Genomic DNA, 27368 nt, shown 5'->3' on the forward strand with positions numbered 1-27368 from the left:
TGGTTCGCCAGCGGAATCATGCTGCACCACTTTAACACTAGCGTTGAACAAGCTGAGCATTTAACTTTGTAAAGCTTATACAGTAACAGTGTGTGGGCCTTCTGTTGTTTGACTTTCTGTTTTGCCTCAGTGCCTGTGTGTAGGTTGTGTATGCTCTTGCCGCTCTATTTAAAGTATTCCAAATATCCCATAGAGAAGCTCACTCCTGAATGGATTGGCCAGATTGGTTCTGGTTCTCATTGGCCGGATTGATTCTGGCTCTGATTGGCCACATTGGTTCAGGTTGATGAGAATGATGCTGGTTGATGAGAACGGTGCTGGTTATGGTCCAGTTCATGTCCAGATTCATTCCATGTCATCTGTGGTGGTCTGAATATTCTATGAACATTTTTTTAAATGTTAAGACAGTGAAGTGTTTGACAGAGAGGTAAACAACAGCTGGGCTGCTCAGGTGCACTAGAAAGAAGACGCAGGAACATGGAAGACAATGTTACAGACTCCAATCAAGTTATTTTATTTCATTAAAGAGTCCAACTTGTTGACTTAGCATCTTGATCTGGGTCATTCATTACAAATACATTGTGTGTCATATCCAGTATGGACGTAGGCCACTTTACAGTGAAGCATTACCTGTTTACCTGAAATAAAAGAAAAGTAAAACCCAATATGTACTGCTTGCATATAATGTTAATGCAGTTCTTATAATTCCTAAGCTCTGTTCTTGTATGTTTGTTTTCAGGAGCAGACCCAGGACTACGAGCCTGAGGCTTAAGCTGACCATTCCAGTGTCCAGCCAGCAGCACAATAAAGGTTTATATCAATACCAAGGACAAATGCTGACCCCATCACAATAACCCCGGTTGCAAAAAAACCCAACAAAATCCAAGAGCAAAACACCCACAAAAATATCAAACATTCCTGCGAGAAAAAAAAGTTCTTCCTTACAGAAAATACTTTTATTATGATCTATTGTAAATGTCATGGTATTTCTGTAACGTGTTGGGTGTAGTTTTATTATCAACATGGGTGACTCTGTCTCATTCCCTTGACTCCCTCCCAAAGAAATGAGACCCGAGGCCCATTTGTGAATCTTTGTACTTGTGTCTCTGTATTTCTATATTTGTGTGATAGATGTTTCGGATCTTCCAATACAGATATTGGGGGAGAAAAATTCTTCGGGTAAATGTATACAAAAGCAACAGTATGCTATAGCTGTGTACAATGCCTGTTTGTGTATTCTCTTTTTTCATTTACTATTGAAGCAATTTGTTGATTTTACTGTTTTTCAAGTAAGAGTTTTATACATTGTACCTTTATAGTTGCTTGTGATATCATTTCAGTGAGGTATCTGTCGGACTTGGGCAACTTGTACATGTTTGTGCGTGCGTTGCGTGTGTGTGTGTGTATGTGAGGTGTGTTGGTGAAATGACAATTTAACAAGTCAAGTCTAAATGTGTCTCAAGCTCTCAGTGGATGTCAGTATGTGCTTTACAAAGCTGGAAATGTCGGTATCAAGATTTCTGTGTCAAGCAAGACATGCAAATCCTCTGTAAATAAAGAAGATATAAAAAAAAAAAGATGTGGTCGTCCTTTTGGCCATCCTTCACCCACGACTTTAGTCCCCTATGATGCTGCCATTCTGTCCGGCTCTCTTCTGCTCCTAGCTGAATAAACTGTCTGATTGGGAAGGACAGGAGCCTAACAGCTTTCCCCTCACAGTCAACTCTATCACAGGCCCCCGCCCCTCACTCAGGATGTCTGAGCGCTCGATCCTGAATGAAAGGGATGCTCTCCAAACTGCAGATGTTTGCAGAACCTCGTCTCGGAGCTGCCAGCCCGGGCCCTCGCCCTCCATAGCTGGGATGCCAGCCTAATCTAGCCCCCTTTTTACTGGGGGTTTTGTGTGTGTAATCGGGCTGGAATGTGGAGGGCGCGCGTGCACGAGTGGCCGGGCGCTGACCAGAGGCCGGTGGGGTATTAAACCAACCCACGCCCACTCACACGCTTTATTCATTTGTGGGCAAGAAAGAGAGAGACAACAATAACGACTGAGAGACATCGAGGAGGTTTGTGTGTTTTTTTTTCCGGAGACGGGAGAGACCGAGGGTGAGCTCAGGAGAATGGCCTCCATCAAGAAGTCATTTGAGGGGCTCAAGGGGGCCAGTCAGTCGGCGGCCAAGGGGGTCACAGACACCGCAGGTAGGGCAGTTCTGTTACTGCACCTTAACCTTCCCAATGAGCACAGTAGAACACAGTAAACACCACAGTGATTTCATCCATAATCATGTTGTTACGCACTGAATTCTAGGGTTGTTTACATTCCCAAGAGGCATGCATTGTGCTGAGATCTTTTTTTGTTGCAACAAAAAAAGATAACTGCCAATACACAGGATAAATTCAAGTGCCAGTGTAGGCGTCTGTTTTGTTAATGAAAAAAAAATCTGTCCTATCTGAGGCTTTCATGAAAATCACAGAACAGAAGCTGTTTAAACTGTCATATGTCTTGTACGTGTGACATACTCTGTCTGGATGTCAAACATATACTGCATGTGCATGTGAGAGATATTCAAAATTCATCAGCAGCAGAGTTAATAAAAGCCCTGCTCCAGTCTGTCTGTGTGTATGTCTGTGTCAGCCATGCTGTGTCTCTTCGTGTGATTGCAGTGCAGGCAGCTCAAGATGCTGTTCACCAGGTGGCAGAGTCTTCCAAAGAAACCACCACCACAGGTATGGCACACAGCACTACTTACTCCTCACACCGATCACTGCCGCTCAGAAATGCTAAACAATATATGCAATGCTATACAATTTTTTTAACACAGAAACAGATTTGTTATATATATTGTATAATGTTCTTTACATTCAAATAATCAGTATGTAAACATACTTATTTAGTGTAATATAAAATGAGTCTACTTAACAGGAGGGTATAGCAACCAGCCAGGTCCACTGACGTTCAGTTGTATTATAATGCTCTGTAATATAAACTCTGAGATCGTTTTGGCAGTAAGGATCTCTGTAGATACGGAGGAGTTTTTATACCCCTTTATCTAATTAGGTCTGTTGTCAGATACTAGTATGTCTCATTACATTGTTCCAGAGAAATGATTCTTATGACTTTCTATTACGTACTGAGCTGCTTTGGACACTCCCACTCCCGATCTCTCCCCCTCCACAGCTGCTGAGGAGGTCTCCCGGCAAACACAGGTCACCATTGGCAGTGCCGCCGACAAAGCCTCTGACAGCATCAAGGGGTTTGGGCAGAAACTGGGGACCAAATGAACTGTCTCTCTCGCACACACACAGACACACATACACACACACACACACACGCACACACACACCCGAAACACACACACACACACACGCACACACACACCCGAACACACACACACACCCACACACACACACGCACACACACACCATGTTGTGATGATTTGATGATTCACATTGAGCGATTCCAAAGAAAAAAGAAAATGGAGAGCCCACTGTGTAATTTTTCCTTTTGTTTCTCAGTCATTGATTGATAAACTGTATGGTGATTGAAGAGGAACTCGAGTGTGCTTCTCTTCTCATGTCAACAGAGAGGAGAAATATAACACACTGGTCGACTGGCACACAGTATACCAGTCAAAACTCATCTCTTCATGATACCAAGAGCTTAACCTTTGTCCTTTATAGTATTTAGAGCATTTTTTTATGACATTCATAAAGGCAGTACATGTAGGTGTTCTCACAGAGAGATTCGTCAGTGGAAAACGAATGAAGCTCAATAAAAGCATTCCTTTCCATGTAGTCCTGTATCATTGCTCTTCCATTAAGATAAACCTGCCCTCTGTGTTCTGTGGAAGCTCCTTTCCCCTTTACCATAAGCAAACATCAACAAATAATCTGGAAATAAGTGGGGAAATTATGTCAAAAAATGGGATCTTTGCATCCAAGCCCAGGCTCTCAGGCTGATTTGAATAATATAAAAAGCCTTTATTTTATTGGGCTAAGAGGATTAAAAAGGACACACTCCAATGCGTATCTGCTTTTGCCTTCTGCAGGGATCAACATATCTCCTTATAAGCTTCCAAGCCAATATATGGCATTTTGAAAAAAACAAAAAAGGCAATAAAATGAAATGGACAGAGAATTCTTCTCTCATAATACATATTTTACACATCTGATACAGTACTGTGCAGAAGTCTCAAGCACTTTACATGTTTTGTTTCAGCAATGCTATAAGGACCATATTGTGTATTTCTCACTTTCTTAATTACAACCCCAAATCAGAAAAAGTTGGGACGTTGTGTAAAATGCAAATAAAAACAGAATGTGATAATATTAGTCTCATAAACCCATGTTTAGCAGCAAAAAAGGACATAGACATCAAATGTTGAAAATGACAACTTGGACTATTTCATGGAAAATATGTTCATTTTGAATTTGATGCCAGCAACATGTTTCAAAAAAAGTTGGGGCAGGGAATGTTTACTGTGCTGCTTCACCTCTTCATTTAACAAAATTCTGTAAATGTTTAGGAACCGGTTGAGAGGAAGAGTTTTGAGAATGAAATGTCCCATTACTCCCCGATTATAGGATTTCAGTTGCTCAACAGTATGGGGTATTCTTAGTCATGTTTTTCATTCCATGATGCACCTTATTTGACAAATCTGGACTGCAGACAGGCCATTTTAGCACCTGGGCTCTTCCTCTATGGAGAAATATGATTTAAATATGTACAGAATTCCCTTTGGCATTGTTTTCCTGAAATATTCGAGTCTTCCCTGGAAAAGACATTGCCTGGATGGTAGTAAATGTTGTTCAAAACCTGTATACATCATTCAGAATTGATTGTGGTTTGCCAGATGTGCAAGACGGCCATGCTGTAGGCACTAATGCTTCTCCACACTGTCATAGATGTTGGGTTTCGAACTGAGCAAAAAAACAGGAATAGGTTGGATACTTGGATAGGCCCTCTCCTCTTTAGCACAGACGAGTCCATGATTTCCAAAAAGAATGGTACATTTTGATCTGTCTAACCACAGGAACTTTTCCTCATGTTACCTCAGTCGATTTTAAACAAGCTCAGGTCCAGATAAGACGATGGTATTTTTTGTATTATGTCTCAATACAATTTTGGCTGTTACAATTTCCGCTGCAGTTTTTGAATTGAGCATCAAATTGTGCACATAGACAATGGTTATCAGAGGTTTTCCTGAGCCCATACAATGACAGGTGTGGAAACAGGTCTGGTTTTGATGCAGTGCCATCTGGGGTACAGAAGACCATGTCCACGGCCATCCAATTTGTGACATTGTTTCATCATTTGTGCACACAGGTTTACACAGAGTGATGAATACCCCTACATCTTTACTTCTAAGAGACCCTGCCTCTCTGGGATGTTCTTTTTCATACCCAATCATGTTGAAACATGTTGCTGGTATCAAATGAAATAGTCAACATTTGATATGTTGTCTGTGTCCTTTTTGCAACCAACTATGAGTTTAAGAGATTTGCAGATTATTACATTCTGTTTTTATTCACATTTTACACAATGTCCTAACTTTTTCTGATTTGGGGTTGTAGAATATGACCAGAGAAAGCAAGAAATATGTACTGTACATGGGAGGCCATTTAAATACACATAAAATGTAGTTTTTGTTCTGATACCAGTCCAATTTCAGTCTCAAGCTGCCATTAAATTTGTTTTAGCAGTGTTATATTCAGGGATGGATTACTGCACGGGCCTACCGGGCCCAGGCCCAGGGGCCCAAGGGGTCAGAGGGCCCTGAAGCCCAAGCCTTTGCATGGAATCATTGCCTCAATATCAACAAATCAGGATGTAGGCTATGAATCGGATTGAATTTAGTATTGGCCATCCCCAAAATGCACCAGAATACAGGAAATCACATCAAACATATTAAACAATTTTCAAACCCCCCCTCCCACATATACGACAATAAGTGGGGGGCCCTTAATACATCTGGGCCCAGGGGCCCGAAAGTTCATAATCCGCCCATAGTTATATTGACCAATCACCCAAAGGGGACCTCTTAATGGAGCTTAATGGAGGCCACTGATGGGCATGCCTGGCCTGCCAGAAGCTGCTGGTAGATACAGCTACAATAGGGGTCTCGAGACCAGCTGCTGATTTGACCGTGGCTCACCCTAAAACTAACGCTACAGTGACAAGGGCATTTTGGCAGGGTGCAAAGTGCAGGAGCCACCTAAAAAGTTCTGTACATCTCCGGTGACCCTCTCCATTGTATTCCCAGGTGGCAATGCAGTGTCAGCTTGCTCATGAAGATTTTTTTAATAGAAATCTTTGGCCATGCTTTTTCCACTTTAGGTGCCCAGTGAACTCTTCCAGTTGTAGCTTTTCAATGAGATCTTCGATCTGTCAAAGTGTCGTCATCTCCTTCCCACTTCTGATACCAATGTGTCAGAGCCAGAACCAGTGCCAGTACCAACCAGCTTCAGCTTCCCCCTTGTGTGATTATAAAACTGCAAAAACAACCAATCGAATAGATGCAAAAGACTAGAACCTGAACCAGAAATGCACATTTATTTTGTTTTTGTATTCCCTCTATCTTCTGGTTGAATTATAGTAAAGACAATGAGAATTAAACATGTGTGGTCATCTAACATTGCTAAAACAACAAATCTAATAGGTGCCTAACACTTTTGCACAGTACTGTATATATATTATATATGTAGATATGGATGTGGATGTCCATGGTACCGTAGCTCTGCCGGTAGACTCACAGCAGATCTGGCTTCACACTGTGTACTAATAAAGCGACCGGTGCATGATGGGAGGACCATCCTCCCGAGCTGTTTCCAAACCAGCCAGCTCTGGTTCCCTGAGAAGCTTGGGGGCAAATGCAACACCACTAAAAATGGATGACACATATCCAAACATGTCATCTGACAAGCATAGCTCACAGAAATGATTTACTTGATCATGTTGAAGCATGATGGCTTTGCCATATTGACAAAAGTGCACATGGATTATTATCTCATGCGTAGGCATTACATCATGAGCACAGTTGAAATAAAAATCAATTCGAGAGCAGTATATGAAAAGCTTCCAGTTGGAATGGCACAAAATGTCCCAGTGAAGGGGAGAAATAAGAAAGGATGTTCTATGACAGCAATGTACATGTCTGCACCAGCCAACCATGGCTTTTTAACCTCTCGTTCGTATATCCTCCCACACATTTCTCTCCACCTCCTCCTCCTCCACCTCCTCCTCTGTTATGCTGTTCTCTCTGCCAGTGGCAGACAGCCCCAGTCTTGTTTGGCGTAGCAGTCACAACTGTTTACCAGGCCTTTCGGTAGCAGACCTGCCTCCATCTATGCGACCGAGCGGTTGCTAGGGAACAGCTATCGGTGGGAGATGTGATTGGTAAAAGCCTGAGAGTGGATGGTAGGAAGGGAAGCAATAGAACGTGGAATCCCAGGGGCAGGACATGCCTGGCGCATATTTTACAAGATAAATAAGTAACCAAAACAGTTAATCTGAAGGGGCCCTTCATCAAATAAAAAATAACATAGAGTCATTTGGCTTTTAAAGCCATCTGGATTTTATTTGTTATCATAATATGTTTCTTGGCATGCACCTTTGAGCTTTGTGGGTGTACCTTATTGGACCTACAAAATGATGTGACAATAATTTTTGTTAAATCCACATTTACTTTTTCTCAAACCTCCACATTGCCCATGATTGGGACAAGCAGAAATAGTGTTGACAGCATGTTATGACATATGCAATGGTTATTGATTGTAACAGGGCACAGATTACTTATTTTCAAGTAAGTACTGCAACTTGATGCTATCTGAATTATTGAAACTACGTCATTAGACCCCCAACAACACACACACACACACACACACACACCTCATGGTAGCTCCCCCTCCACAAATGTGCCACTCCATACCCTTTGTGTCTCACAAATAATGTACATTTTGTTTGTGATGAGTTGCACAGAAGGGGGGAAAAAGCCGTGTATCATGAAAGCATGATATTAATCACCATAATTTGCTGATGATTAAAGAGGGAGGGAGATTTTTTTTTTCCCATCAACATGCACTTAGAGCCAGGCTGAGGCTGGTTTCCAGGGCAACAGAAAATCAGAAGCTTTCAGTACTTTGTCACATCACAAGCCCAAGGACCTCCATCCAGGAAGATTCTTCTGGAAACTAATCCTTGTTTTCTCAAACACGCGTGGTGGGAGAGATATGGAGATGGCGCTGTGAGAAAAAAAGCATGCTTTAGGGAGCAGAATATGGAACGTGTGGATCGTGTTTCTGGTCTTCTGAGCTGTTAAGGTATGTAATATTTTAGGTACTGAATGTTGGTCAGATTTCCTGGAGGAATAGTCCATCTGTGCTCGATTACTGATGAAATGATTGCTCAGATGTGTTGGAAAACGTGTGCTTGTTCTGTTAGTCATGTTGAAATTCCTTTGCACGCAGCTGATGTCTGTGAGAGATAGATCTATGTTTTATGTGGCTTTAAGGTTCTGTGTTTTATTAGAGGACCTCAACAAAAACTCAGTGGAACTGCGAGGGCTGCAATGCAAGTATCAACAGTTGGGAAAGTGTGTTGGTGTAAATAATTCATATTCAGCCAAGCATCCTTAATTAACCCTTCAGCAGGGGAGATTTGAACATTCTAAATGAAGATTCAAATTCCATGTTCAATTCAATGAACGCAGATATTCTTTAGAACATTCAATTTCCAACAGGCATCTTTAATGAAATGAGCAACATGTGGATGAGAGTGACTTGTTGTTCAGCATTGCATTGCAGGTGTTACATCTCTTTTTAGGGTAAAATGTTGCCTTCTCTACCAGCCACTCCTTCGACTGGCTGTTTAATCAGATGCTATTATCTGTTGGCTATAAACATACATCTTTACTGGTAAATCTCAGAGCAGTCGTGACAGTAATAATGGCCGTCTTCAAATTGTGTGGCTCCATAATAACAGTGCATCATTATAGTGCTTAACAAATCACACAGATGTCTTTCCCTATAAATTTAACGAAAATATGCTGTTTTCTTTTTTTTATTCTTGCGTTAGATGTCAGTAGCTGTATCTAGAAAACGTTTTAATAGTAAAATAGTTAATTGTTTTTACAGGTGAATTTTTCTCTTCCTGGTCATAAAAACTGAAAGCCTCAGCATAGCATAAGCATGGGAAGCCTTAAGACCCTGGCGGAGGACCACCACTGCCACGACATCTTACTGGAGAGCCCAATCTTGACTGATCGTGGCCAGTGGCTCGCCGACCCCAACTCCAACTCCAACTTCGGCCCTGACCTCAGCAGCGAGAGCGACGCCACTGCCGCCGCTGCCGCCGCTGCCACCAGAGACGGTCAGACTCCGCAGGGCACTCAGGACTCGGAAGCGACCATGGCGACTGACCAGCCGGCGTTCCCCTCAGGGAGCTCAAAGGCAAGTGGTGAGGACAGCACCTCCCCCTCCCCCTCCCTGTCCTCCTGTGAGGAGGCTGACCTGTCGCGCTCTGAGCTCCTCCACGAGGCTGAGTCCTGCCAGCTTGATCCTGTGCCAGCCTGTCTTAACGCGGCGGCTTCAGGGGCAGACAACATGCGTCGATCACACGTGTCGGTAAACAGCGCCAAGCGACACGATCAGCTGGGTGGCGAGGGCAAGGGCGACAATGAGGGTGGCGTCACGATGGGCCAGCGCGACCAGTGGGGGGAGGAGGGTAGAGGTGGCGTTGGGGGAGAGAAGAGCTGTCCACCAATAAGACGAGATGTCAGTCAAGAGATTACCATACTGGTGACCAGCCACGACAACTGCGTGGAAGACGAACAAGGGGAGCTGCAGGAGGAGGAGAAAGAGGAGGAAGATGAGGTGGGGGAGGAAGAAGCTGAGCGAGGTGGGGAGATTGAGAGGGCAAGGTCACCCAATAGCATCAGGGAGGAAGAGCTGAGAGCCGAGAGCCAAGATGTAGTGGACACAGAGGGCAGCGGGGGAGCCTTGGAGGGCTGCATTGTAGTGGCGAGCCTCACATCAACAAGCGAAGTGGAGAGGCCCCAAATAGTTGGCTCTAACTCCTTGGAAACGGGCAGAGACAGTGTGTCTGACGCCCAATGTGAAGAGGCAAAGGCGAACAGCGGTAGCCAAGTGTCCTCTGATCCCATTAACAGCAGGGGTTCAGGTTGTTTACCGAAAGCCCGTACCGAGGCTCAGCAGTCCACTGGAGCAAACAGCCCACTCAACTGTAACCTGAGCGCGGATGGCGGCTCTCCGGGCACTGAGAAGCCCATTCACACACAATCTAAGTCCGTGGTCACTGGGAACGCCACCGAGCATAAAGAGATGGGGCAAATGTCTAACACAAACGAGTCCTGCGCTAGCGAATCGAAAGAGCGCCTCCAGAAAGCCAAGACACTCGATCTCTCCAGTGGCAGGTTCAGCGCGTCCTCCAGTAAGACGGTCCAGGGCCAGTCCAGTCTGGAGGTGGTGACGAGCCACTCAGTGGCCACCAGTCCCATGACACCACCAGAGGGCTCGGCTGCTTTCCTTTTCCCGTACTCCACTGCCACAGCAGGCGCGGGCCATGCCAGCACAATGGAGATAAAGGAGTTCAAATCAGTAGCAACTGCCCCCATGAGTCCCCAGAATTTAACTGCCCCAGCGGCCATCCCAGAGGCACATAGTACTGGGGTAGAGATGCGATCGGTGGCAACTGCCCCCATGACCCCTCAGAACTTAACTGCCCCAGTGGCCATCCCAGAGATACATACTGCTGGGGTAGAGATGCGATCAGTGGCAACTGCCCCCATGACCCCTCAGAACTTAACTGCCCCAGTGGCCATCCCAGAGATACATACTGCTGGGGTAGAGATGCGATCGGTGGCAACTGCCCCCATGACCCCTCAGAACTTAACTGCCCCAGTGGCCATCCCAGAGATACATACTGCTGGGGTAGAGATGCGATCAGTGGCAACTGCCCCCATGACCCCTCAGAACTTAACTGCCCCAGTAGGCATCCCAGAGGCACATAGTACTGGGGTGGAGATGCGATCAGTGGCAACTGCCCCGATGAGCCCTCAGAACTTAACTGCCCCAGTGGGCATCCCAGAGGCACATATTGCTGGGGTGGAGCTGCGATCAGTGGCAACTGCCCCGATGAGCCCTCAGAACATAACTGCCCCAGCAGCCATCCCAGAGATACATACAGCAGGGGTAGAGATGCGATCAGTGGCAACTGCCCCCATGACCCCTCAGAACTTAACTGCCCCAGTAGGCATCCCAGAGGCACATAGTACTGGGGTGGAGATGCGATCAGTGGCAACTGCCCCGATGAGCCCTCAGAACTTAACTGCCCCAGTGGCCATCCCTGATACGCGCAAGGTTGGGAGTGTGCAGACACAGATGAGTCTGGAAGTCATGTGTCACTCAGTGGCGACGAGCCCCATGACACCATCGGGAGGTTCCACAGCTTTCTTCTTCCCGCACACCCAAAAGGTCGAGCTGAGATCGGTGGCAACTGCCCCCATGAGTCCTCAAGGTTTAACTGCCCCGGAGGCGATCCCTGAGGCTCTTGTAGCCGGCGAGGACGAAGAACCCACCTCCCCAGAGATCATTCCGGAGCCGCGGGTGTTGGAGCCCAGCGCAGGGTCTCCAGAGCCTCCAGAGCCCTTACAGGACGTGAGCTGGGACGAGAAGGGCATGACGTGGGACGTGTACGGCGCGGTGGTGGAGGTGGCGGTGCTGGGGACAGCCATCCAGAAGCACCTGGAGAAGCAGGTGAGGAAGCACCGCAAGCAGACGTCCTCCGACGCCGTGCCCTCTCCCACCCAGAGCCAGAGCCAGAGCCTGACCCAGGAGCCGTCTCCGTCCGAGGCCCAGATCCCCTCTGATGGGGCATCCTCCCCGCCGGCCTCCGACCTGGCCCTGGACCTGGCCCCCGACCCCGCCCCCCCCGCCCCCGCCCCCGCCCCTGACCCCGCCCCCGACCCGGGCCCCGACCCGGCCTCCACCGGCTCCCAGAAGAGACGGAACCCCAAAGAGGAGAAGAACGACAGCACCAAGAGGAAGGGGTGGCGCAGGAACCCTCTGAGGGGCCGTTTCCGCCGACTCCATTTGCCGAGCTGCTGTTCCCGCTCGCGGCCAGAAGAGGCGCCGTGAATCTGTGAAACAGATACACGTTTTATTTTCTGTCATGCCAGCGATTTGAAAGAAGCTATCATATCTCGATTTCCACATTTTTGTCTTTAAATTAGATTTGATTTAGCAGAAACAATACTAAAGAGAGGAAACTAATCAAATCAGTAAGCTGCCGCAAAAAATCCTGCTTCAGATGTATGGAAAGTAGGAAGTTACATTACAATGTAGATATCTTGCTCATGTTGTTAGTTTTATGTGACTCAAGTACGGTGCTTTCCTGCTTCTGTTGTGTTCAACACTATCACATGACACCCTGTGTCTGTATCTGTGTCCTCAGAGGTCCATCAAAGTTGCAAATTAGCAGAGCTCAAATGCTAGTCAACAGCTATGATGTCAAAGCAATTTGCTTCCCTGAGCACCATGACATTTTAGTCATCAAGTGAGATTTTGTGTTGATGTGGTTTGCTTTTAGCTTTGAAGTGTCCGTTTTCAAAGGGCTCCCACACTCAAAGCCCTGTGGATCTCCCAAGTAATGGTATCCAACCAGGTAGTAGTTGACTTCATTGTTTCTGTTGATATTTTGTGACGCTGCAGATGTAAAATTTGGTGCAATGTGTTTGTGTGAATACATTTCTGACAGAAAAGAGGACAGATTAGTAATGAAAGGCAGTTTATTGGACACGTATCATGTTTGTGTTGACATATTTCTGTACCTTTGATTCATATTGCACAGAGAGAGGTGAGATAATTGTTTCACTTGTACACAACAGCACACATTTAATCTGTTAAATGCATTTGATTTGCAATCATCATGTAGCAAGTGGGAAATGTTTCAACCATCCGGCTCAACCTAACTGAACAAAAAGCCCACAACTCACAACTCAAAATTCAACTCACAATTCACATCCATAGTGAATCAAAGCCCACATTTGAAGACATGATACAAATCTGACCAAATAGCTGTGGCACTGAGAATTTATCAGACCTTGAATGTAAGATTCCTTCTTCTGTCAAAATTATTTACTGTTTTAAGTGTATACCTGAATTTCAAAATAAGTTCCAGCATTTTTACATCTCTCACACAGTACATATATATATATATATATATATATACACACACAATCTGGGATTTAAAGAGGATTGTCAGGAAAGCCTCAAGATTTTTAAATATGAGAAAATAATTATACAAAAATCATATATCAAAGACACAGTTTAACAGTTTCTTTTCCATTAATTACAATACTTCTTTAAAAAAATAAAAAAAATGATTAACATTTGCCAAATGAATGACTTTATTTATCTGTGCTTGTTTTATGTTTTTATGCTACCTAGCAGTTCAGTTTAAAGTGCACTGGAACTCTTGTAATGCACTAATACTTCTGGGAAAGGAAGCTGTTGGCAATATGACACGAGTCTTTTCCGTGATAAAGCCATGACGGGAACAAGCTTGGCATGGCTGCAATTTCCGTAATGTGCAAAAGGTTCAAAAAGCACAAGTTGTGAAAGCAAAGTATTATTATTAAGGACACAGTGGCTGGATCTCAGCTCCCCAGCCACTGCACTTACTTTTGGACCTACAATGGGCAAATTTCTTCAAATTAAAAGCGAATGCCTCAAATCCTAAACTGGTTGGTTTTGTGTTTTGTTTGTTTTTTTTTTTTTTTTTGGGGTGGCACTATAGGTGGTGTGTGTCTGTGTTGGCATAGGCACCCGTATGGTGTCAGACAGCCAGGGCTTTACAGGTCAGTGGTGCTGGGAGTGGGCTCGGTGAAGGATAGGGATGGGCTGTCAGTTCCTCTCTTCTTGCCGCGTTGGGCGAGTGCAGCACCCAGCGGCTCATAGTAGCTATTGTTGTCGTAGCCATTCTCCTCCTCTTCCTCCTCGATTACCTACCGAAGGACAAAAACACACACACACACACACACACACACACACACACACACACACACACACATAGATGCACAGAGAGAAGCGCACAAACAGAAGCGTAGACAATGTGTTCACACACACACATAAAATGCAGGCAGGAACAAACACACAAGTTGACAACAAGGCAGATGAACACAAACACAAAACCACCCATGAGAAAGTATGCACAATGTAATATCTTAAGTAATATCTGATCATGATTTCTCATATACTATGTCATGTTTGATACATGGAATTTTATCACACAGTTGATTGGACTTATTATCTGAATCCAAATGCGTTACCATCATTGGCATAGTGTCTTTCTCACTCATGTTCATATCAATGTTGTAGTCCAGGGAATTAAGGCTAAAAACGAAACACAGAAGACCACAGAACATCAGAATCTCACAAAGTAACACCATCTTAATGTAATAAGACAGAAAGTACTGAAGGAATGTTACCAGTATAGACAACTGATTTGATGGCTTGAAAGAAAATCAGATGAGGTTTAGTGTATAGCTAAATACAGTTGAATACTCAGAATATAAATATACTATACATTTGTGTTTACATTGTGCGATTCTGAAAGTCACATCACAAGAGGGGGTTGGGGTTGAGGGGGCTGCTAAAGGATTGTGGGATAGGGGAGGGGATACAGGGGCTTAACAGGGACATTTACATAGTCTGATATGTTTTACTTGGACTATGAAGCCCTTCTGTTCACACTAGGATCAGAATCGCCATCTGTGTTGTCTGGCTTGTCTTAGAAAATCATAAATAACAATATTATTCAACCGAACAATGAACAATGTTATCTGTATTCATACCGGAGAATTTTGTTAAGATACATGCAACCTTCCAAGACAAGAGGACAAGACAGATTAAGCCATCAACACCTGTTGCAAACCAGTTTAAAGTACAGGAATCAGCCTTCCTCTCCGAAACGGTTTCCGGTAAGATCCATATAAAGTCACTGATAGTGACTGGACTTTGTGTGGACTTTTGCGCTTGATTAATTGTGGTGGAGAGTTTTTGTTTTACTTTTTTGAGACAAGGTTGACACCCTGTGTTATCATAGGGTCACGTCACCAAAGCAGTATCTCATTCAAATACAAATAGAAGTTGAAGCCGTGACGTGTCTATTTAAAGGATTAGTACACATTAGCTTTCGGCTCCTGCTTTACGCTACCTAGATCTGTCAGCGTTGGAGTCCTCTTCGTCGAAGCCCAGGTCCGTGGTCGTGTCAATGTTGAGGTTAAGCACCGGGTTTGCTCTATGGGGATACAAAACACGCCCATGGCCTGTCAATCACTCACGTCCGTAACATCTATGTAGCACTTACTGTACGACGGCAAACACTGGCTTTATTCTTCACAGAGCCAGTTATGACTGTCGGGTGTGATACATTGCCACTTGATTTGAGGGAATAGAAACTCATGGCATTCGATTATCGCAACAGACTAAATGGGTGTCATGATGGTCATGCACCCTGACTCACCCCTCCCTTGTGTACTTGTTGGTGCCAGGGACGACTGGGCCAGACTTCTGGTTGTCTAATATGGCATTGGTGGCGGAGTTCATGGCCTTGGCTGCTTTGAGCTTTCTTGTGTAACTGAAATGACACCACAAGACAGTCTATATGTGACAAGTTCCCTTACACACCTCTGTGATAAAACATGATGATGACGTGTGGATGAGGTGTGTATACAAACACGCACTTTATCCTCTATCACACACACATACACACACACACATTTACTTGCACAGACAGACACATATACACATATACACATTCAAACACACTTACACACACACATACAAGCATACATACAACTTACAAGCATACATCACACTACCTTATTTTTGTTTAATTAAGTAATCACAGTAGTTTTCCTGTGTTTGTTTGTGTGTGTGTGTGTGTGTGTGTGTGTGTGTGTGTGTGTGTGTGTTTGTGTGTGTGTGTGTGTGTGTGTGTGTTTGTGTTTGTGTGTGTGTGTGTGTGTGTGTGTGTGATAGAAAAAGTGCATCTATGTGTGTATGTATGTGTGTATGTACGTGTCGCTGTGCTTTTATATAAGCGGGCACTCCTGTCACAATGTTGACACCCAAGGGCCAGTCGTAAGTCGTAAACTCCTATCTGATGGCGCCTGAGTGGCATTTGTAATTGACCTCTCAAGCTAAGAGATCACCCCTGCTGGAGGGTGGCATAAGCCTGCTAGCACGTTCACACACACCACATTTAAACACCAGGGGATTTAGACAACTTAGAGTTCACACAGAAACAGACATGGCCAGGAGGACTCCACTACGCTCCCCTCCTCTCTGCTCTCAGGACTTTGGACTGAAAAGAAAGGGCCTGCCTTAGTAATGGTGAAGAGGCACTGTATGAGGGGACGGCTATCTCTCTCTCTCTCTCTCTCACATATACTCTCTCTCATGCACACACTACAGTCTCTTTCTCTGCCTTGGTCTCTCTCTCTTTTGCTCTCTCTTTTCTCTCTCTCTCTCTCTCACACATATACTCTCTCTCATGCACACACTACAGTCTCTTTCTCTGCCTTGGTCTCTCTCTCTCTTACTCTCTCTCTCTCTTTCTCTCCCACACTCTCTCTTCCAGTGACCAACCACGAATCCACAGCAAGGTTTTTACAGCTCCATGTTACCATAGCAATAATGAGGGTTCTTCTCACACAAAGAATGTTATCTATGCTTGCAACATGCAACCTCTGCACGGGGCATCATAAAGAGCCATAAAGTCTCAGGGTGCGCACAAACACTGCCCAGCAGGAGGGAGATAAACTAACCTGGGCTTGTTAGGAGAGGGTGTGGGGATGATGTTATTTCATGGCAATAAAACACACACAGATACAAACTGTCTTATACTTACGCAAACACACGTGCACGCACACACACATGCACAAATAATTGTGACTGTATATTTGATTGAAACAATAAGAATAATATAGGTCTGTTCCTATTGTTGCCGTGGCAAATTTGCTACTTACTTCCGTCTCATGAACACCAACAAAGTCGTCATGACAACCAACACAATCACCAGGCCTCCCGCCAGTCCCATCAGGATGTACAGTTCTGTATTGACTTCTCCTTGGTTTTCCTCTACACCAGCGTTCTTGACACAAGACCAGAGAAAAGTCATCAGAAAACAGATTCTAAAAACCTCTCTCCCTCCCTACACATGTTAATTATAAGGTGATGGTTGTCATTTACTGCAATGTTATACATTTATAAAGTGCAGTTAATAAACTATTTAATCTCAAAGTGCTGTTTGTTACGTTGTTATGTAAAACTATGTTTGAGAATATCTTAAACACTGTAATCATACTAGCCACTATCTTCAAACATTATTGAACTAAATGTGTTTCGGCTAAGTTTGTCTTTTTTTGGGGTGTGCTCTTGTCAGGTGCAAATCCAAGCAGGCTTCAAACCAAGATCATCTTGACCAGGCTTGAGCAAGCTTTGACTGACACATAGGATAGACTACTCGCCTGCTCAGCTCCTTGCTACTGTCAGAAAGTCTCAGTGTGGTGAAATGTTTTCTTCCTCAAAACTCACCACTCCTGAAAGACCGTTCTGGGAGAGGGTGTCTCTGAATTCTGTATTTGGGTTGCCGTTCACCATGTTTAAAACGGTGTCGTGTTTCAGGGCGGTCCCATTAGGGTAGATAAAATAGGTGTCCACAACAGTTAAAGGGGTAGCTCTAGCATAACAAAAAAGAGCAAAATTAGTTTCCCATACACAGTACAATTTAGGCTGTTGTGCAAAACATGATATATATATATATATATATATATATATATTCACATATTTAGAAACTTAGATAACTTAGAGAACTTTATTTAGAAAGTTATTTGTGGTTGGTCCTTAGGCACAAACACACAAGAACGAAAAATCATGAGATTTTGCTTGGAAACAATTTTTTTAACTCCAATAAGATGTTACAGAGTTTTTGCCATCTAGTGGTGAATATTCACCATTACAATACTTTGGTGGTGTTTTGTGCAATTTACCAAAATGTGCAATAAGTAATCATATTTGTGTTCCTCTTAGATGGCAGAATGGTTGTTTGTAAGATAATGCCCTACAGTGGCATTAGTTCTGCTACCTTCTTCTTTCCATTCATTTCACACACAAATACAATTGCACAGACCATAAAACTGTCGAATGCTGAATAGTACCTCTGCTCTGTTTGTCCCGAGATTTTAACAATATGAACTGTTGTTCCAGTGGCCGACTCAAGTGCCCTAGAATTCAACAGAATCAACATCAAAATCAGTACGTCACGGCAGACCATGTTTCAACACACCGAAAAACAAAACATCACCAGGTATTAAAAGAAGACATACAAATGACCAATATCTTCATGGACAAATGCCTAGGAAAACACTCAGAGATATGTACATTATGTAGAAATTAGCTTATTTCCCCCACCCCAGAGAAGGCATCAGTGAGACGTCATCCTACCATTTGATTATTGCCTGGTTTTCATTAAACTCTGACACTGTAACTCTGAATTCCAGGGAGACTCTGAAAGACTGGTCCACTGTGAAAATCTACCACAAACACAAAAAGTTGTCAATAATAAAAGCAGTTCCTGTTTCCCCACAGGTCCTGTGTTACACAGATGTGTATTTAATAGGTGTGCAAAGGAAAGGGATGCTTACCACAACATCTGAAGTTGAACTTAGCCCGTCGTTTATGTTTTTCACCTGAACTGTGACCACATATTTCCCTTTCTTTTTAGGGTCTAGGCTCTGGAGAGATCTGAAGGACGACATATGGAGCAAGATTTAAGAGTTAAATCAATTGTTATTAATTTTCATGTTTTCCTAATCAAAATGCGGATAAATGAACAAGCTTGAACTAAAAGCTGATAAATGACTTAACACGTTTGGTTCACATGTCAAATACATATTACAGATATTAATTTGCTAAATCTCTTACTTTATTATTGCTAAGCGATCTGTAGATGTTTGTGGCTGGTCCTCCGCCTGGAAGATTATGCTCATCCCTTCGGTCTGATTGTTATTGCTGACGAACTTCACTTCCAGCACTTCAAATGTCATGCCTATGTTCTCCGGGTCTGTATCACGGTCTGTTGCCTTCAGATAGACCATTTGAAAATATTATTCCAGAGACAGCCAAGTATTCATGGATAGAAAAGACCATAAGTCACCAGTTCCCAACAACAATGATGAGATGATACGAACTCACAGAAACACTGGCCACTGAGGTGCCCTTTTCTGTGCTTTCAGCAAGGACAACTATGGGAAAACAGAATCTCCTCACAGACACAGGAACATTTCATATTTACAAGAAAATGGGTAGTATAATGGGGGAGAAGTAAAAATCATAAATGTGTTACCAAAGTTGGGTTGCACTTGGATGAACTCTGGAGCATTGTCATTGATATCCTTTATTTCGATGGTAATTGTCCCTGGAAATGCAACATTTATTTTAAATCCCATTTTGTCTTAGAAGTGCAAATAAAATATAAATACATATTAATCTAATTAGGTAAAATGCCTTATGATAACAAAAAAGTAGAATCCATAAGATATATTATGTTTTTATTTATTACATATTGTCCATGTATTTATCTCATGGAATTGTTATTATCCACCAGGCTTGTGCAAAATTCCAGAATTGAATTGAAACTAGCTCTTAAATTCTAATTCAATTCTTTTTTTTGCACTTCACTTGCATTTCAATTGAGGTAGCAAACAGGAAACAGAATTGCATTTCGAATTGTGCACAACCCTGTTATCCATGTCACCTTGAAACACAGGGTTGTGTACTCCCAGTGTATTAGATCAAGGATTGAGACATATAATCAATAACAAAGTAACTAACAAAAATATACTGTACATCTTCACTTACCCTCACTGCTGTTCTTGCCAAGCTCTGTTAAGACATCAGTCACTTGCACATGCAAGAGGACCTGGGCGCACATTTCATAGTCAACCACATACTCTGGATTGAGCATGACCTGCCCTGAAGGCTCCACTAGGAACCATTCCTCCTGGCACACTCCAGTCTCATTGCACGGACACTCGGTGCTGAGAAGCTCATACTTCAGCTCGTGGTTGGTGTCTACATCCTTGCCTACGATCACACCGACCTTTCCTCCAACTATGGTGGTGTTCTCAGTCACTAACATCACGATTCCCGTACTCAAGCTCGGCGTCTCGTCGTTCACGTCCTCGACGTTGAGGTGCACGGTGGCCGTGTCCGTCTGCTGCTCTGGGTCCAAGGCTTCCACTGTGAACGTGTACTTCTTGCGTGTCTCGTAGTCCAGCGCGCTGTCCTGATCCACGCTGATGTTCCCCCAGTAGCCTGCATTGTCTGGCGCTTGGATGCTACGGACGGAGAACGTTCCCGCGCCGCCGCCAGTGATCCTGAATGAGATCCGGTTGTTCTGCACTGTCTGGTCCAGGTCTTTGGCAAGCACCGAATTGATGAAAGCACCTACGGGAGGTAAACAGCGTGACATTACATCAATAAGATCATTAATATGTCAAAATACAGCCATGACCTCTCCTAAGTGGGAATACATAGGCTGCGGAAGAATCTAGAGGACCTACCTTGTTCACTTTCTTTCACAGTAAATGTATACTCTTTTTGCTTGAAGAGTGGCTCGTTGTCATTGATATCCTGAAATGAAATCCCATTTTCTTATTAAATACAATTGTGATGCATCTATTGCAAGACAAGATGACCATGAAATACTTTAGGTAGACAAATCATTTGTAATTAACAACCTAATCAAGTGGGGATAGCACTGGTTTGTTCATATCATGGCAGATGCATGACATGGTAAAGGTTAAAAAAATAATACTAAAAAATGAATTGAAGAGGCACATAATCCTATCATTACCTCAACATTGATCTCCACTTTGACCCAAGTCCCAAGGGGTGGTGTTCCTTTGTCAAAAGCAGTCACATTTAGCTCAATCACTCCGTTTAAACTTGGGTCCAAAGCTTCCCTGTCCAGAGGCCCATTCAAAGTTAAAACACCAGTGTCCTGGTCAAGTTTGAAATAGTTACTGAATTCATCTGGGACAATTTGATACTCGATCTTGCTGTTGTTTGTGTTAGGTTGATCAAAATCAGTAGCCTGTCAAAAGAATAAGACAATCACCACCACCATCATTATCAGCAACATCATTTTCATTGTCGTCATCATGATCCAAATGATTTAAGAGGTCACAGTGATTCTTCACTGTCAGGATAAAGTTGTCACGTACCCGGATTTTCATTTCAAAGTCCACACCAGGTCCCTCTTTGACATAAGCGATGTATGTCTCCCTGATTTGTGGCGCATTGTCGTTCTTGTCCAGGAGTGTGATCTCCAAGTTGGCAGTGCCAGTGTTGTTGGCCTGGTCTTTTGCTTGCAGCGTGGCAGTGTAAAAACTCTGACCCTCTCTGTCCAGCCTGTCACCATCTCGAACTGTGATTTTCCCTGTTGCGGGGTCAACAGTGAAGTACTCCGTACTAAAGAAAAGAGAAATCAGGCAACACACCTCAGAGGGATACACAGATGAAATGTTAATTGTATGTTATACAAATGTTAATGTTATGATAGTATATTTCAGAAAAAACAAAAAGAAATGATTTGAGGAATATTTTCACATATTTTGGAACGAAAGCTAAAATGTGCCCTAATTGTTAAATGAATCTGAATTTTAGTCATCATTTCAAAATGTCTGCCTTTTACCATACAGTACAGAACACTGAACCTACACGCTCTCTGGAAGCAGTCGGTACACAATCTTCCCAGCATCGTCTTTGTCGTCATCAGTTGCCTGTCAAACAAACAGCCATATTTAATACATGGTGCGCTTTATTCACAGACTAAAATAAATACTCAAGATTAGCCTGTAAGCATAGACATAAAATAAGGATGTTGTAATAGCAGAATACATTAATCAGACAATAAAATAGTTCATTTTGGATGACATAAAATGACGTGTGTGTGTCAAGGAGTGGTCTGTAGAACCAAAGCTATATATTGTCATATGACCACAATATACAAATTGCTGCCAGTGTATTAGACTTACTGTGATGATTGCTATTTCTGTTCCTGCTGGACTGTGCTCCTCGACTGTTAGTTTGTAGGTCTCACTTTGGAATTTGGGACTGTTGTCGTTGATGTTGTTGATTGCAATGGTGACAGTGGCTGTAGATTTGAACTCCTCTTTGTTGGGATCCACAGCAATCACCTGAGAGAGAGAGAGGGAGAGAGAGAAGAGAGAAAGGGAGAGAGAGAGAGAACAAAGAAACATGTTGAGTGCTCTGTTTTCTTCTCCTTCTTCCTATCCTATCACCTTATTAGTGCTAACTAGCCATCTCAGCGATGGTCACTTCAGTTCTGCCCAGCCTCCCCTCAGACTGTTTCAGACTTAGCCATGAGCTAATGTGCCATGTGACTTAGGTATTGTTTGAAAGTTGACACTACAACAGCTTAAAGTCAGGTTCTTGTACTACTGTGTGAATTGTGTAAAATCTTATCCTTTTTGATGGTGTCTGTTTACAGTTTTCACCTTTTATCTGTCTGTATAGCTGACCTGTGTGCTTGACCTCCAATTCAGCTTCTGACTTTTGGATTGTACTTCATGTGGACTGGCATTTCTGCTCACAAAAACACTTCTTGAACACTGCATCTGGGTTTGAGTCATCACACATCCCCTTCTCATGGTAATCCCTTTGTGTGCAATTGATCTCATTCACAATTGCTTGTCTTAAATACGCAAAGCCCCTTTTCCTTTAAGCCAGGATAATTCTGGCCAGTAGAAATCCTAACCCATCTTAGCTGGTTGAGCTGGGATTGGTGTTGATGGTCGGGTGTCTTTTGTGCGTGCCAGGAGCCACTGGCTCAAAACACTCACCGTCAACGTAATGGACGTGGTCTTTTCGTAGTCAACGTCTGCAGGGCTCCTCATCAGAATCTGGACATTGGCACTTGATATGGCGAGTACTGGGGAGATAGAGAAGGCATCCTTGCCTTGGCCTTCAATACTTAGGCTGAATTTACTGTTTTCACCCTGACAAATGTAAAATGAAACACATTTGTTGTTAAAAAACAAATGAGAAAAAGCATGCCACTAATTTCAATATTCAGATTAAAGAAACAAAAAAGATGGGAAACAATAAAGGTTATTTGAGGTTTGAGGTATGTCATGTATGGTAAGCTTATATATGCAGCAGAATTATAAATAAAACTGAATACTAACCTTATCCTTGTCTATCACTGTCATATTTATGCCCAACACAGGGAGGCCAACAGCTGAATGCTCATTGATATTCCCAGTGAACATTTTCTGAATCGCACAGGATTCTGGGGTGCAGGAGTAGAACTCTGGCATTTCGTCATTTAAATCTGTGATAGTGATATGAAGTTCACTGTTTGTAACTGCATTAACGTTATTCACATCCGGTTTGGTCTCCTTTGCCTAAAGGAAGAATAATTTCCAATGACTCACATGCATGGTGGTGAATGGAAAACGCATGTTTGGCAAAACAGAAGAAGCCTGTGGAAGATACCTCTATTTCCAGAGTGACAACTCCATCTGAATCCAAATACTGCTCCCGATCTAACAAGGAACGGACAGTAATGACCCCACTATTGGGATCGATTTGGAAGAGGTCATCCACAGAGGAACCTGAGAAAGAAGGATATGATTGAAGAATACACATAAACGGAGAGGACCTCTAGGCCTACTACTCTTGTGGGTACCCACCTCCTACGGATGGGCAGTTAATAGGAAATGTATAGATACCATAATTTCTGACAAATATTTATTTGGTTTAAAAAATGTGGTTTCTCAAGTTGTGAATGGTTGTGATAATATTACCCAGTTCTTGATAAATTTGCGAACCGATGATATTTTAAAAGATTATGATATTTGACAGGTGATTATTTTCCCAGATATATCAAAGTGATATTTTGAAACTGTCCAATACACAAAATTAATTTGAATTTATTGTCACTAAGGTAAGGCTGTGAAATAAGACAAATCTATTGTAGGTTATATTACTTAGCACTATGCGACAATAGAACAGCTCTCCCTTTCACAATACACAATTTTACAGGGCACGCATGACAATACAATGATTGACAATTCACTCACTTTTAATGCTGTACAGTATTGGTGAATTGACGCCTGCGTCAGGGTCTCTGGCTCGCACAATAAACACAGTTGTTCCCTAGGTTACCAAAAAGGCAGGGAGGACATCACATGTTTCAAGCATATCTTATTTATTTATTCGTTTATTTATTTGTTTGATTGTTTGCTTGTTTGTTTAACATAATTGTTCTGATTAACCGGACTGTAATATTTTGGGACATTCATTATCATAATTTTCATGGTATAAACAGAATGTTAAATCACTTACAACAACAGCTCCTTCTGCCACGTTGGCTGCACTGGGAAGATTTGAGAACTGAGGGTCCAAATTCGGGACATCCTCCACGGTAAGAAAGACAAAGGTTGAACTTTCCTCAAAATGTTGTGGGTCATCTCCAAGAGGCCCACCACCATCCTTGTAAATGAAAATAATTGATACCACATATAAATGAGATATATTGAGATTTATATACTATTTCTTACATAATTATTTTACATTAAGGGGAAATTTGTGTATGGAGCATTCCTGGAAGACATACAAAACTGAAAACTGAGACAGGGTATGATAATCATGGTCATCTTCACATTTACCTTTGCTGTGACATTTAACTGATAGAAAGTGCTTTTCTCTGTGAAGCTGAGCTCTCCCGTCAGACTGATAATTCCAGTACTTTGAATGGCAAAGAGACCTTCTCCATCAGGTGGTGAAACCTTTGGGATCAGTTAGCATTTTCTGTTATGAGGTCTATTGAATGATTCAATTAGTAATTGTTACCAGATCTTCTTCATAAATATAGCTTACGCCAGAGAGAGAATAGGACACAGCTCCAGCTGATCCTAAATCAGTATCGCCTGCCGTTACATGAAAAATAGAACTGCCAATGGGTTTATTCTGTAGGGGGAGGTAACAAAGAAGATTTTAGCAAAATAATTATATCCAACATAAATGATTTCTACAATTGGTTCAATAGTATATAAAAAAAATGTTTTTGTTTTTTTTACAAAAAGTAAAGTTATATATGGGCCATGTTTATGATGCTGCAGCTTTCCTTCCCTAAAGGGCCTATCACATTACACGCGGCATGCGCTACAAAACCCACCATTACTTTCAATGGCTTGCGCGCACAAGAACTGGTCTGCCGCTGCAAATTTTGGCGCTTTGCCGCTCTTGTGCGTGCCGCAGTCAAAGTTCAGCGCATACCGTGTATGTGATCCCCCTTAAGCCTTTGTAGCCAAGGCCACAGTGAATTAATACATATGAAAAATAAACATTTAAATGTTTTAATACAATTTAAGTCTATTAATTTACCTGCTTATGTTTCAGCATATTGCATTAACAAACATCAAACAGTGGTCCATAGGTCAAATTGAAAATGGCATGAAGCAGCTAGATTTCAAGGGACTTCCATTGTTGTAAATGGTCAATTTACCTTCAGTCTTTGTTTTTAAAGTACCACTTTAAGTTTTGAGCCAGTTGTATGCTTTTGTATGGACACATTACACTCAAATCACTTACCTCTGGAATTTTTACATTATATGGTGTTCCTTGGAATATTGGGAAGTTGTCATTGGCATCAATTAGTATAACATTAATCACCTTTGACACCTGAAAGTATATAAATGCATTAGAAAGGTAAAATAAATATCATTGTACTCACTGGAAAATAATTTTAAAAAGCTGCAAAATGAAGACTTACTGGAAAATAGACATTATCAGTAACTGTTACTTTGAATGTCAGTACATCTTTCACCTACAGGGAAAACAGTAACAAAAAACATGTAGTATGAAATCAACATTCAGAGATGTTTTTGTAAAGTTTGATGTATAACATCAATGATGTTCCTATATAAAGGTTAATATAAACTAACCTCTCTGTCAAGCTTAAGTCTAACTGTTACCCTCCCGGTCCCTGCGTCAGCATTGAAGAAGTTAGAATCAGGCCCAGAGAGACCATATACCAGCTTATCCCCATCGGCATCCGTTGCATTGATTTGAAATGCAAAAACACCTGTTCAGAGAAATCAGTTTTAATCCATGGGCCACGTTTATACCCCTTAAAGTGTAGGGAGGACAGGACATATGGAGGACAGAATATACTGAAACGGCTGCAGATAGAAACATACACACCAGTACGGGTGTCCTCACGAATACGAATGAGAGTAGTCATAACAATCTCTGGCACCGTATTACAATGGACTGTAGAGAAACACATGAAAAACATCAACTAAGAAACAAGCATACTGGGACAAACTTCTTTCACTATGTCAAATTTCTGAAGATCAAGATGCTAAACTTGATTTGTTATAACCTAACCTATTCCAATCCAATACCTATTCAAGCAATTCTGTATAATAAAAAAATATATTAGAAAAAGCAACTCACCTTTGGCAGTCAAAGTCACTAGCAGGAGAAAGGATATGATTGTCACCTGGCCCATTTCTGCCTGTAGTGCTGTGGATACACAACAAAACTACTCAGTACACTATTACACATTCAAATTATTTCACTTTATTGGTTATTACATTTTAACTCATTCACACCATAGTTGAACTGGTAAACTGTACTAGTGAACGTTTCCCTTGAGGTTTTGTTAAGGACATAAAACCAAAAATATCCTTTCCCTAAGGTTTCCTAAGGTTCCTAACATTAATTAACAGCTGATTAGTTTCAAATGTGTTTTCACTATTCACATCAAGCACATACACACAACCATTCATGATGAACTTTTTAAAATACTGATGACATAAACAAGTTACCTGGTAAGTCACTTTGGATAACAGTGTCAGCTAAATAACTAAATGTAAATGTAAAGACAATGACAGAGGACAAAACCAACCAGAAGAGAAGAGGCAGCTTTTCTTTCCCTGAGAAAATGAGTGACCATAGAGACGTACCTGACAGCACACTCCGATGCCGTTGGAACAGATGCCTTCTGTTGAATGAGAAGCTGTGGGCAGAGGTAGACCTTTGCCTGGTGCAGCCCTCTTGATTACAGTCTCTCAGCTGTAAACGTCAATCATTAACACGGTGTGAGTGCCTTGATTGAGCCTCTTCACTTTCTCAACCCGCGGAAAAGCAGCTTAACACTGGCATGGGATCTGCTCCTAAAGCGGCATGGCACATGGACAAGAGACCGGTCCTCTCAAAAGCGCTCGTCCACTGTGGTCAGCAGCCCAGTC

At 42.6% G+C, this 27368-nt stretch overlaps 3 protein-coding genes across 4 annotated transcripts in view; 2 read left to right on the forward strand and 1 right to left on the reverse strand.

The window, feature by feature from the left end:
• sncb (synuclein, beta) overlaps positions 1-922 on the forward strand; it is a 14767-nt gene extending 13845 nt beyond the window's left edge. Inside the window, exon 6 of the mRNA XM_048231906.1 lies at positions 740-922. Coding sequence (XP_048087863.1) covers positions 740-772 — 33 coding nt within the window. The 3' untranslated portion in view covers positions 773-922. The remainder of the gene's footprint in view (positions 1-739) is intronic.
• A 7003-nt stretch (positions 923-7925) lies between these two features.
• Positions 7926-12153, forward strand: LOC125286137 (flocculation protein FLO11). The gene is made up of 2 exons (XM_048230904.1): positions 7926-8319; positions 9133-12153. The coding sequence occupies exon 2, from the start codon at positions 9187-9189 to the stop codon at positions 12151-12153; it is 2967 nt and encodes a 988-aa protein (XP_048086861.1). The 5' UTR covers positions 7926-8319; positions 9133-9186.
• A 1649-nt stretch (positions 12154-13802) lies between these two features.
• Positions 13803-27225, reverse strand: cdhr2 (cadherin related family member 2). Of its 2 annotated transcripts, none has more exons than XM_048231179.1 (31): positions 27084-27225; positions 26572-26640; positions 26317-26385; positions 26058-26197; positions 25886-25939; positions 25705-25794; positions 24991-25080; positions 24780-24899; positions 24457-24603; positions 24192-24267; positions 23605-23723; positions 23295-23513; positions 22950-23105; positions 22122-22283; positions 21805-21866; positions 21309-21555; positions 20939-21178; positions 20646-20715; positions 19942-20529; positions 19427-19498; positions 19276-19325; positions 19006-19163; positions 18726-18825; positions 18526-18614; positions 18240-18305; positions 17617-17761; positions 17049-17173; positions 15542-15655; positions 15233-15316; positions 14346-14409; positions 13803-14021 (listed from the first exon to the last, which is right to left on the reverse strand). In XM_048231179.1, exons 2-31 carry the CDS (start codon positions 26624-26626, stop codon positions 13869-13871), a joined length of 3924 nt encoding a protein of 1307 aa, XP_048087136.1. In that variant the 5' UTR covers positions 26627-26640; positions 27084-27225; the 3' UTR covers positions 13803-13868. The 2 variants fall into 2 exon arrangements, with proteins under 2 accessions (XP_048087136.1, XP_048087137.1); XM_048231180.1 differs by having other exon boundaries at positions 27026-27087.
• Between the last annotated feature and the right edge of the window lie 143 nt (positions 27226-27368).

The sequence above is a fragment of the Alosa alosa genome, chromosome 21, assembly GCF_017589495.1.
Source record: "Alosa alosa isolate M-15738 ecotype Scorff River chromosome 21, AALO_Geno_1.1, whole genome shotgun sequence".
NCBI classification, from domain to species: Eukaryota; Metazoa; Chordata; class Actinopteri; order Clupeiformes; family Clupeidae; genus Alosa; species Alosa alosa.